The sequence below is a fragment of the Paralichthys olivaceus genome, chromosome 8, assembly GCF_024713975.1.
Source record: "Paralichthys olivaceus isolate ysfri-2021 chromosome 8, ASM2471397v2, whole genome shotgun sequence".
In the NCBI taxonomy this organism is placed as follows: Eukaryota; Metazoa; Chordata; class Actinopteri; order Pleuronectiformes; family Paralichthyidae; genus Paralichthys; species Paralichthys olivaceus.
Window position 1 is genome coordinate 14,315,243 of NC_091100.1, and position 12,266 is coordinate 14,327,508.

General features: G+C 41.2%; 2 protein-coding genes across 7 annotated transcripts in view; both read right to left on the reverse strand.

Moving 5' to 3' along the window:
- On the reverse strand, positions 1-11,139 carry LOC109627361 (GTP-binding protein Rab-3D-like). Its single transcript, XM_069530954.1, has 5 exons — positions 11,004-11,139; positions 5,793-6,026; positions 2,750-2,868; positions 1,640-1,764; positions 1-1,364 (listed from the first exon to the last, which is right to left on the reverse strand). The coding sequence occupies exons 1-5, from the start codon at positions 11,115-11,117 to the stop codon at positions 1,177-1,179; spliced, it is 780 nt and encodes a 259-aa protein (XP_069387055.1). The 5' UTR covers positions 11,118-11,139; the 3' UTR covers positions 1-1,176.
- Positions 11,052-12,266, reverse strand: part of pld6 (phospholipase D family, member 6) — a 10,600-nt gene continuing 9,385 nt past the window's right edge. For all 6 annotated transcript variants that reach the window (XM_069530956.1, XM_020084343.2, XM_069530959.1 and 3 more), the window contains exon 5: positions 11,052-11,192. In XM_069530956.1, the coding sequence (XP_069387057.1) occupies positions 11,152-11,192 (41 nt within the window). In that variant the 3' untranslated portion in view covers positions 11,052-11,151. The remainder of the gene's footprint in view (positions 11,193-12,266) is intronic.

Here is a 12,266-nt window from a genome sequence, read left to right on the forward strand (position 1 = left end):
TTGTATTGATCCATATCTTTTAATCTCAACTTTTAGAGCAACAGAATAAACCTGGCAAATGAAATACTCGAGTAACAGTAACCATTACAAGTACAAAAAAGAAAAGTATAAATTAAAATAAAATGAACGTCCCTACAAAAGAGTAATAACAAGACTGATGGAATGAGATGCATAGACCTAGAATGACACAGCATCTTCCAGGTATGTTTGAACTATAATGATTTATGTGCTGATGGAGTAATCGGAAAAATGTGATCCCTGCTGGGAAGATATACACGCCCCCTCAAGTTGGAAAAACACGTCGGTGAAAATGTTGGTACACAAGTTGCTGACGTCGTCGCCTATAAACTAATAAACATTATGATACACTCAGCTCTAAATAGAAGCTTCTGATGTGAACTTGTCAACCGTTGAACTTTAGTGACTTGCAAACTCTATGTTGATCTCTTACAAGCCCGACACCAGATTTTTTTATCTAATAAAGACTGGCATGTTCTAAATTATGTATAAGCCTGTCACACCCGAACCTTTACGTTGCTCTTTCTTATGTAAATATTGGAAATTCAATGTGTTGTATAAACGCTTTAAACATAAACTCAACACATTTTGGTCACAGCGTCCATGTTTTTTCTACACTCCTACTTCAAAGCTCATGAACACATTGAAGTCAGGATAAGGTCTTCACAGCCTTGGTAAAGGGGACTTTCCAAGGTGCACGTGAATGCACGGTGACAGACAGGATAGACTGTGAAGTGTGGGGAAGGGAGTCACTGTGATGCAATTTTGCAAGATACCCACAAGGGGGTAGCATGACACAAGTAAATCACCCACCATGCCATGCTGATTTGGTTCATGCCTTTTGTTCACATCCTCACCTGCAACAGGTGCTACTCACCCATTCAACAAGAAATCATACAGACAATCAGGCAGTAGGCAAAGCAGCTCATAGCACATACAGCTCTTTGGCATCAGTCACATTCAAATCATGAGGAAGCGCTGGCGCCGCCGCCGCCAAGTTGAGAACAAGAAAAGAAGAAGGGAGCCAAGCATCCATGATAGTATTGCAGCAATGTATCATAGAGTACATTCACTATGGTAGATTTTTGGCATTTTTTTTTCTCTGTGTGTGTGTGTAAGAGCATTAAACCGCAGTCAATGAATTCCCACTGTCAGCTATCAGCATGCGCAGCCACCCTGGCTGCTGCGGGACGTGTCCTTCAGGTCGTCTCCCTTGGAGCCGCCTGACGGACTGGCATCGCCGTTGACGCTCTCGTTCATCTTCTCACAGATGACGTCCACCAGCTTCTCGAAGACCTGCTTCACGTTGACATTGTCTTTGGCGCTGGCTTCAAAGAACTGAAAGCCTGAAGAGAGAGAGAGAGGGGGAGAGAGAGAGGAAGAGAGAGAGAGAGGAGAGAGAGAGAAAGAGAGAGGGGGAGAGAGGAAGAGAGAGAGAGGGAGAGAGAGAGAGAGAGAGAGAGTACACAGTATGACTTATGAGTAATAATGCTGGTTTGTTTGTTCTTGCTGAACATGTGATAAAAGATTTAAGTGTGTGTGTATGTGTGCAGTGTGTATGTGTGCAGTGTGTATGTGTGCAGTGTGTATGTGTGCAGTGTGTATGTGTGCGCGCGCTGACCGAGCTCTGCAGACAGTCTCTGGGCATCCTCAGTTTGAACCTGTCTCTCCTCCTCCAGGTCCAGCTTATTTCCCACCAGCACAACCTGAGCGTTGTCCCACGAGTACGTCTTGATCTGCGTTGCCCTGGGAAACACCGACCACACATTATCACAACCGTCTGTGCTGCACTGACCATGTGTCTCTTCACAATATGCATTATTTATTCAAAACATACATATAAATGCACCAGTGTCGTATGTTTTTCTGACATTGGTGCATTAAATACATTTTGAAATACTTTTAATTGAATTATTTTATTATATACTACTATGTACTTCTCCTACACAAGGTCAAACACTATTTTCTACTCCACTCCCTTAATCTGAAAGGTTAATTTACTAGTTACTTTGGAAATCTAAACTTTACACACAAAACATATGATCATCTTTTTAAACATTTTAAATCTATAAATAATAATGTAATTAATAATGTAAATTACTCCAGTGTAAGAAGTATTCAAAATGAATTCCATCTCAATCAGTTGTATAATAATGTAATAATAACGTATGTAATCTATTTTCAGTAATAATACACTGCCTGGCCAAAAAAAAAGGGTCACACACTAATATTTCATTGGACCGCCTTTTGCTTTGATTACGGCACACATTCGCTGTGGCATTGTTTTGATAAGCTTCTGCAATGTCACAAAATGTATTTCCATCCAGTGTTGCATTAATTTGACCAAGATCTTATTTGATGATGGGAGAGTCAGACCACTGAGCAAAGCCTTCTCCAGCACAAACCAAAGATTCTCAATGGGGCACTGCCCCCCGAGCTTGTACAGTAGGCACTAGGGCACTGTATCTGACCTATCTGCTTAGTTAAATCCAGATGGCAACTTTTTTTTTTTTGGCCAGGCAGTGTATAACACATGGGGGCCTTTCTGACAAACTCATCATTTTTGTTTTGCTACTTTTTTGCTGAAATGATCTTCATACTTTTACTTGTGTGTTTTATTTTATCAAATTTAACAGACTGAACGTTTTTTAAGGGGTAGTATTACTACTTTGATATACATAGCAGATTTAACAGTATGACACTATAGATGTATATATGTCGTTCTACCCACCAGTCCTGAACAGCGCAGAATGAGTCCTCGCTCGTGATGTCATACATGAGCAGAAATCCCATGGCTCCTCTGTAATAGGCTGTGGTGATGGTGCGGTAGCGCTCCTGTCCCGCTGTGTCCTGTAAACATACACACACACGTCTGACACACTCTAAATTCAGACTTTTCAGGATTCAGTTACTTTGACTCGGAAATTGGGAATTCACAGTAGCCACATGATGAGCGGGTCACAAGGAAACAAACAAAAAAACAATGCTGGCAACTGATCCGACATTAAAGCCCAGCAAACATAGTGAGATCCTTCAGATGAATATTACAGAAGTACACTTCAAATCCTTATAGTGCTGAGATAAGGAAAGAAACAGTTAAAAAGGCTGCACTGTATGTTTATGTCTTAATGCCACATGCCATGTCTTGACGCTGCCACACCCAGTAAATACACCAGGATGTGCCTCTGCTATTTCTGAAGCCTTGAGGGGCAGAAATAAGTTAATGTTATTCTTCTGATGAAATCTGCTAAGAATATCAAAGGATAATGATGAGCCAATAAAACTGCATTCATAAACAAACAGGATTAAATGTCCACTGATGAAAAGCAAAGGCAGCAGCAGACATGCAGAGCTCTATATGAACCTCAGATTCAGGCCTTGACAGTAAATCATAGCAGAGATGTTCCCACTGTCTCCAACCTCTGTATTCACTACTTTGGTGCAGGGCTTTCTAAAGAAAAGATGAGTCAAATTAGTTTTAACGCCCCCGTGAAACCCATTCTGCTAAGCAGCCAGTATTTTACTTGGCACCTTCCTCGTGTAAAATTAAGCAACTGTATCATTGTTAAGCTGAGCACAGAAACCACACTATGCTGAATACATTAAGCTAAAAGAAAAGAAACAGTGTATTACATCCCTCTAATAAGAGACCTGTGGGTGAGTCCTCGCCTTCCACTAACATTTAGTAATATATCTGTCCTGGGTGTCAGTCTGCGCAGTAAGCACATTCAGCCCCGGCAACTCCAGCCCATGCATCTTTCATGAACCCTGCCGCCTGGGGACGATGTTAAACATCAACTGTCATTAACTACGGAGTGGGACAAATCAGTTTATGCCACATCCATGACAGGCAGCAGCATGTAAGAGGGCAATCTGGGGAACGGAGGGGGGGAGGGTAAACAGTCTGCGTTGTGCAACAGTGCTTTCAAAAGCACCACAGAACTGTGCCTCCAGTTAAAGCTGCAGTTAAGAAGCTGTCCACCTCAGATAAATGCCTTTAATTATCTCCAGTAGATTAAAGTACATTAAAGAGACTGCAGCATCTTATACACGATCCTGCTGATGTACTGTCTGTCAGAGCTGTTTGCTCTTTACAGTACAAGTATATCTTTTTTAATCTGTCATTAGGGTGGAATAAGACTCAGAGATAATTAGGAGCATTTCAGACCTCAGTGAGTCACAGCTCGTTCTAATATGACACCTTAGACTAACAAGCCAGCGAGACGATTAATCCTGTGAAACTAACTGAGGCAAGCATTTACTCTTCTCAGTCATGAGTTGGTCCACAGATATCCAACACAAACATTGTTGGTGTTGTTTCTCTGATCGTAGTTGAATTGAATGATAATATATGCATCAGTGTGTTTGGTTCATTTCAAGAAAACATGAGAAACTAGAACGACAGTGGAGATCATAGCTCAACCAAGGCCCGACAGTCGATTTACATTTAATCAAGTAGCATGAAGATCCATTCATTATTCTCGGAGAATTTAACTAAAATTGTTGAAAAACACAGCATTTCGCAAAATTGAACAAAGTGAAAATGATTCGGAATGACCTGGTGGCAGACTTATCCTCAAGCAGTAGGTTTGACTCCTATACATTTACTGCGGGTCATTCTCCTGCCGCTAGCAGCTAAAACAAGCTACAGACATCAGGTCTTTGCACACAGCGCTCTAAATGTTAGTGAGGCAGATTAATTCGAATTAAATCAGGTCAAACAGGGACACTGTTTGTTTTTCTTGTTCAGCTTTCAGCTCTCGACTTCTGCACTGATCAAACATCTTTCCTTAAGTCAAGAAGAGTTGCAGTGCGCCCTGATCCTTATCTGCCAGACTTCCACACGTTCTTCCTGCTGTAGACTGTGTGTAAGACGATAAACAGCGTCAAAGCAGGGAGGTGAAGGAAACTGAAGGACTGTTTGAAGATTATTTTCATGATGTTGGAACATCTTTCGAGAATACATAGCCCACAAAAACAAGATTTGCTGCTTTTTTTCTTTTTGCTGAATTAAAACTGCTCCATGAAAAGAAAACAAAGGTTTGCCCCTGAAATATGTGTGACTGGTCCTTGATGCTGCTTCTGCAGGAGGAGGAGTCTAATGTTACTTGCCCGCTCCGATTGGATTACTGACTGATTCCCCTCTAACTATTAATTACTTTAAAAATAATATAAACTAGAATAACTGCACTGTGGTTCTATGCCTCCGCCCACCCGTGCTACATAGTATGTAGCTTTTGTCTTCATATTTCTACATAATATTTTTTTCATATTCATATAAGGTCACTGTGACATTTACCTTTGACCACTGAAATCTAATCACTTCATTTTTTATCGAAGTGACAAACGATCTAAAGTTCCCTCCAGGCAGATCTAGAGATATCACATTCAAGTAAAAATGTTCATATCACGTTCAAGAAAAACATAAGCATACTTTGTGAGGTCACCGTATCCTTGACCTTTGGCTACCAAAATGAAATCCAAGTCAAAGTGAATGTTTGTGCCAAATGTGGAAGAATTCCCTCATGACCTTCCAGAGATATTGCGTACACAAGACAAAAATGTGTACGCAGACGTACGAACAACCTGAAAACATGTGGCCACTGGCTGTGGCCATGCGGAGGCATAAAAACACACTTACACTGATATTCTGATTGTGTCTGAGAGACCCATTATATCATCTTTTATCCTTGTAAGTCATCTACACATGTATATTAACCTTCCTTCAGTGTTTGAATTATATTCAGCATGTAAAGGTTGTTTTTCCTTCTCACCCAGATCTGTAGTTTGACCCTCTTGTCGTTCCTGTAGATGGTTTTGACTTTGAAATCGATGCCCACTGTGCTGACAAAAGCTGAAGTGAAGGAGTCGTCTGCGTAGCGGAACAAGAAGGAGGTCTTTCCCACGCTGCTGTTTCCGATTATCAGCAGCTTGAACATGTAGTCAAAGTTTTGGTCAGCTGCATCTTTTTGCTCTGGGCTTGTCCCTGGATCTCTGGCTGACGCCATCTATCAAACAAAGAAAAGGTCGATTAATACACTTGATCATAAAAAAAAAGTATGACTCCAACAGAAACCTGTAACCAGAACTCATCAGTAAAATGCCAAAGACTGTTTGATTCCAGCTTCTCTAGTATTTGGTGATTCTCTGTATTTTATACAATATTAACCTATTTTGGTTTTGCACTGTTAGTCCGATAATTTTCTGATAATTCTGATACACAGATTAAATAATTAGCATGTTCATTGACAATGACAAAACAATTAACACACTGATGATGAATATAATTTTAATTTCAGTTCTCAAAACAACAAACTAGAAATACTGTTCTACAGTTGTATGCCTCTGCCTGGTCAAAATTTGAAGAAATGCCCTAAAGGCAGCAATATCGTGCTGAAGAGGCCAAACACTAAGTGAACATTGGTGTGGAATTACAAAGGATTCTCTCGAGGTGTTAATGTGTTAACAACAGTTTTGTGAGGTCACTGTGAACCTTCGAACCTCGAGGTGGATGATCTACAACAGCAGAAAACCACATCAAGGCTCCACAACAAAAACCAGAGGCTGCAGCGGACTCAGGCCATGAAGTGGAGAAATGTATCCTAGTCAGATGAAGCTGGATGTACTTCTGATGGTAGCATGACTCAACAGCATGAATCCATTGACCCAGGCAGCTAGATGTGGTACAGCGTCGAGGGGAATATTTTCTTGACAAAAGTTTGGACCCTTTAATATCAGTCAATCATGGTTTTAATGCTGCAGCCTCTCTGACTGTTGTTTTTTACCAGGCTCAGTTCACCATCTTCTAATGGCTACTTGCATGTTACTGCAATACATCATGAAGCAGAAGTGGTCTCACACCGATTTCTGGAACAAATTGAGTTCAGTGCACTTCAGTGACCTCCCCAGTCTCCACGTCTGAATCCAACACCTCGGAGATATCGTAGAACTAGAGTCATAGCATGAATGTGCAGCTAAAATGATGTGATGTAATCACAGCGTTCCCCTTAGGCCTACATTGATTTATTTGAGGCAGCCTGCCACAATATCAACATTGACCGCCACATATTGACTTTCTTCTTTTTTTTTACTATTTCAAATGAGTAAAATCTTATTGCAATGTGGAGCTGCAGGCAGCGTGGCGAAAAAAAATGCAATTTACTCTGCTGCTGAGAGCCGTAGTCCATCATGCAAAGGACAAGAGGACTAATCTCACAAAGGATGGGGTTACATCTACAGTGAACCAGTTTATCAAAAAACTATTAGACACGCATGTCGACTATTTGTTTAGCTAAGAAATCATCAATGCTAATGAGAACATGCAACTAAAGATGACAAGAGTAAATATATATGAAGTATATACACATACAGTGGGGTTGAAAAGTCTGAGGACAGTTACAACTACTCAGAGAGCATAGGCCCAACGGTGCCCTGATCAAACCACATTTAAATTCTCTAGATATCTAGAAGTTTTTTGGTAATCTGTGCAAACTAACAACCAAACATTAAACGGAAAAAAAACTCCTTGGCGTAGTTAAATGTAAATACTTTGCATATTGACTCCAGTGAGAAAATTAGTCAGTCAATGTGATGAGCAGGGGGGGAGGGGGCGTGCCTGTTGGATTCATGAAAAATGTTGGCCTTGCCACGCAGTTACAGCAGATGATAGATGGCTTAACATATTTAACCTACAGATGCCGCTATTCCGCCTCATTGCGATGCTGCCTTATTTTAACCTACTGTCTATGCATGCGGGGGATGCGAAATATTTATTTATTTATTTATTTTCGGGGGGACGTAGTCAAGGCGGGGGGCCGTTGTTGTCAAGGCGGCCGCCTTAACTATAAAGCGCTGAGGGAAACCCTGGACTCTAAATTGCCCGTGGTGTGAATGGTTGATTGTCTCTGTACTTCAGCCAATGTGATGGACTGGCGACCTGAGGGGGCACCCACGCCTCTGCCCATGATAGATACTGGATGGATGGACAGTATATCCATGGAGTTAGCATTTTATATGAGTGATGAGTACTTACGTTTGATACTGGCCTGATACTAGGATGTCTAAAGTAGAAATGCAAGACTGTACCTGGCTGTTTGAATGTCTGTGCTGTGGTTTACTGGCACATAAAAAAGAATGACAACAGCAGATTTAATAATCATGTTGAGCTCACTGACTGACTTCCCTGGTTTTGTTGTAATTTTCTATCCATGGACAGTTTTGAACAAGCGCAAACAAGCAGAGACTAGTGCAAAACCAAAGAAATGCTGATGCATTCCACACATAAAATGATGTTGCGTCATATAACAGACAGAGAGATTAACTCAAGTTTGTATTCTTTAACTTATCAGGACACGTTTCTGTCCAGTTTTTCTATTTAATCGTTGTACCCATTGTCTAAGTCCCATAGACAAGGATTCTGCTACATACTGACATCATAATTAAACCCACGTTAACTACATACATTTCACTACTAGGGTGTGAAAACGGCAAAAAGTACCGAAAATAAGTACTTGGTAAACATAACAATAATAACTAAATAGACAACAAACAATCTATTAAAGAGGACATCACAGAGCTCTACAGAGGAAGTCTGCACTTTATGAATTCAACTAAAGATCTTTCCAAGAGAGCAATATCCCTAAAATGATGAAGCCATTCTTTAATCGATGGAGGCTCAGAGGGAGACCCATGAGTGAATTATAGTTTTCTTGGCAGCACTCAAACTTGCAAATAAGATTATCCTGAGGGCTGCTAACCTGGTGTTACCTCTGAGGGAGCGGCCATGGTGCTCCTCATAAGAATTGAGAATTCAACCATTTTTTTCAAGACACTTGTCCACCTGAGTCAAGTGATTGGATCATTCAATCAAACTATATTTGTATAGCCCATATTTACAAATCGCAATTTGCCTCATGGGGCTTAATTTGTACGAAGTGGGAGATCCTCTGTCCTTAATCCCCGACTACGGTGAGGAAAAACTACAAAACCCAGAAGTGGAGGACCAAGTCTCCACCAAGGCCCAACAGACTCCTGACATTTCATCAAGCTGCGCCAAAAACGGTACCTCTATAGATGTCAGTTTCCTAAATATGATCTGTGAATTTTACTTTGGAAAATTTGTGAACATTTCAAAAAAGAAATGCAAAGAAATTCTCGGATCCACACAGAAATTTAACAGATTTCTTCCTGACTCATATCAAATCCTTCCACCAGGTTCAGTGGTAATCCACCATGTAGTTTTTACATAATCTTGCTTTCATGAAAACAAACAAATGGACACAGTTGAAAACATAACCTTCTTGGCAGAGGTAAAAAAAAAAAAGCTTTAACATGGGAAAGTAAAGTCGATACCTCAGAGTGAATAACAAGAGAGGAAACCTTCTCCATGGATGGACAGTAGTGCAATAGATGCCGAGTGAATCAGAGCACGTTAACAAAAATACGATATTCAAAACATTCATGAGAAAATACTAACTGAAGAGGTGTATCAATGTTTAAAGTCTTCATGGAAACATTACATGCATATACCAAGGATCCCATTTTGAAGTGTTTGTGTGTCATGGCATAAATGTATGCAAATACTTAAGGTGAATGAGCTGGTGAACTGGATTTCTTTTTAGAGGAGATAAATATGTCAGTTGGGTGTGGACCAAGTCACGTTCATGGTTCTGTACCTCCAGGCCACAACAACAGGACCCAACCCCCCCACCCCCCAAATCATTATAACTGGAAGCAGCAAAACAGCAGAGGATGTTTGACTGTCAACTTTTCAGTAGACGAGAAGGTAGAGGTGAATTCTAAAGAACTCCATGGGCAGGGAATCCTGATCTCACCAGCAGGTACGGGAATCAAACATGCTTTATGCTTCTGGAATGAAAGCTACGGATTTCCACAGAAGCTCAATCCATCAATGAAAATGGACTTTGTAATGAATTGTAAATATATGGTGGTTAATATTTCTGGAACTCATTTGGAATGAACTGGAGCAAACATCAGTCCAGCAGCTTTTAATGTTAGTCAAAACTATTCTTTTAAATGGTTGTATCCTTCCTCTCTCTCGTCTAAGTGCTTTATGAATCAGACCAGGGTGTGTGTGTGTGTGTGTGTGTGTGTGTGTGTGCTCCCTCCATCACTCATCCTCTTCTCTCTCTCTCTCTCTCTCTCTGCACATCTGTCACATGCACTCACGTTGTTAAACTTATGGGATCAGTGGACGCTGAGCAATAGATTTCCCCCCCACCCTCTCTGTACATTTCATCCATCATGCATCTGACCGTTCATTCACTCGCTGACACTCCCACCTAAACACACAGAACACACTCCCACTGACCCATTTATCTTCCTCTTCTCCCTCATATTCATCCATCTATGCATCCCCACCTGTCATCCACCCATATCTCACCCACTCCTCCCTCCTCCACCGCTCTCTCTGCATCATCAGGAGGCTGAGCCATCCATTTATCCCCCCCCTTTCTTCCTTCCTTTTACAGAGAGAGACAGCGCTGGGTGTCTCTGGAGAGCATTACCACTTCCATGATCATTACGAGTGGGGCACGCTGCTGTACACACTCAGCAAAACACTTATTCACACGCATGCGTCTGCACATTAGATATGAAAACACCCCAAACTAAACGGATGTGTGGATGGATCGACTTTGGCAGAAGAAAACAGATGTTGCATAAAAGATACAGCCCATAATACACACCATGACTACAGAGCAGATGTTGACACCTGGTTTTAAAGTTTTAAAGTACATGAGGGAAATTCAGCTTCAGAAAAACAAGAGTTTGCTCTTCACGAGTCTGTTTACAAACGGACACGTGGGTTGGTGACGTTGTGATAATTGTTCAATCCAGCTGGAAACTGACAGTTTAAGTTTACTCGTATTTGCTCAGTGCACCGCCCACCACACGGTAAACCGCCCTGGCTGATAAGTGTAAAACAAGCGCTCTGCTCCACAGTAAACTTGTGTGTGTCTTCTTACCCTGCCGGTGTCTGTGTCCCTGGTCCTCCCCGCGGTCTGTCCCCTGGACCTCGGAGCCGTTGGCTGTGCGCTGCGCTCGGGACGCTCCTCTTCCCGGATCTTCAGATCGGGCATGTGCCGGTCACTGGGAGATCCACCGTGGAGCCCGTCAATTTACACACCGTGGAGACAGCTCGCTTCCGGCAGGGACTTTCAAAATAAAGTCTTGCAAAATTAAAATTCTTTCACTCTTACTCCATATTGCTTTTCATCCCTCCTCTTCTCAATTTCCTCTTTTTGTGATAACATAATATTACCATCGTATATTACAGTACTGTATTTACATATGTATATACTGTAAAAGTAGTATTTGTTTAATGGTAATGAGCAGGGCTGCAACAAATGATTATTATAATTACAACCACACTCAGTGGAGGACATGCATCACCTGACGAAACCACATTTATATTCACTAGACTATTCACTAGACTCACTGTATGCCTCTGGATTCTTATTTTGCAACAAATTATACACACTCATTAATCACTCCCCTAAACATGTCTGATTTTTTGCATCTAGATCCATTTTTCATTCTCAATGAAAATGTAGAAAAACATTTCTCGCAATGTTGAAGAAAATGAAAAAAGATTCCTGAATCTGCCCCCTGATCCAAATCTGCACCAGAATTTAATGGGCTCTTCCCTGAACCTAAAGTCTGATACTCAGTGTAAGGTATCCCTACGACAAGGCACAACATTTGCCTTGTGAAACTACATTTAAATTCACAAGATCCAGATTTTTATTTGGATCTACACACTCATAAATATCAATTTACTTAACATGCCTGATTCTTTTTTTAAATCAAGATCCATGAATATTCTCAAAAAACAAACAAAGAAAAATATGAAGGAAAGGGGCAGCGTATAGCTCACCTGGTAGAGCTGCCGCCCCAATATGGCAAGGCCTCCACCGGCATCCCGCAGCCGACATGCATACATGTCCACGGGTTGGAATCAAACCCAGGCCATGTATGCATGTCCTCCCCCACTCTCTCTCTATCCCCCTTTACAAGCTTACTCTGTCCTATCCATTAGAGGCGATAAAAAGCCCAAAAAATTTAAATCAAGGATAATGTAGAAAAATGCCTCATATACACATTCTGCATCCTTCTGCCAGGTTTTGTGAAATGTGCCGAGTAAAAGAATGCAGATGGAAACGTTATTTGCTAAATTGGAATTGTATATTGTTTTGTCTGACCAACGACTCATTTGACACAATAACATA

Coding starts and splice junctions, on each gene's coding strand:
- LOC109627361 (XM_069530954.1), bottom strand. CDS start 11,117: ATGCCCGATCTGAAGATCCGGGAAGAGGAGCGTCCCGAGCGCAGCGCA. Junction 1,765..2,749: donor TTCTGCGCTGTTCAGGACTG/GTGGGTAGAACG, acceptor GGTGTTTCCCAG/GGCAACGCAGATCAAGACGT. Junction 1,365..1,639: donor GAGACTGTCTGCAGAGCTCG/GTCAGCGCGCGC, acceptor CTCTCTCTTCAG/GCTTTCAGTTCTTTGAAGCC.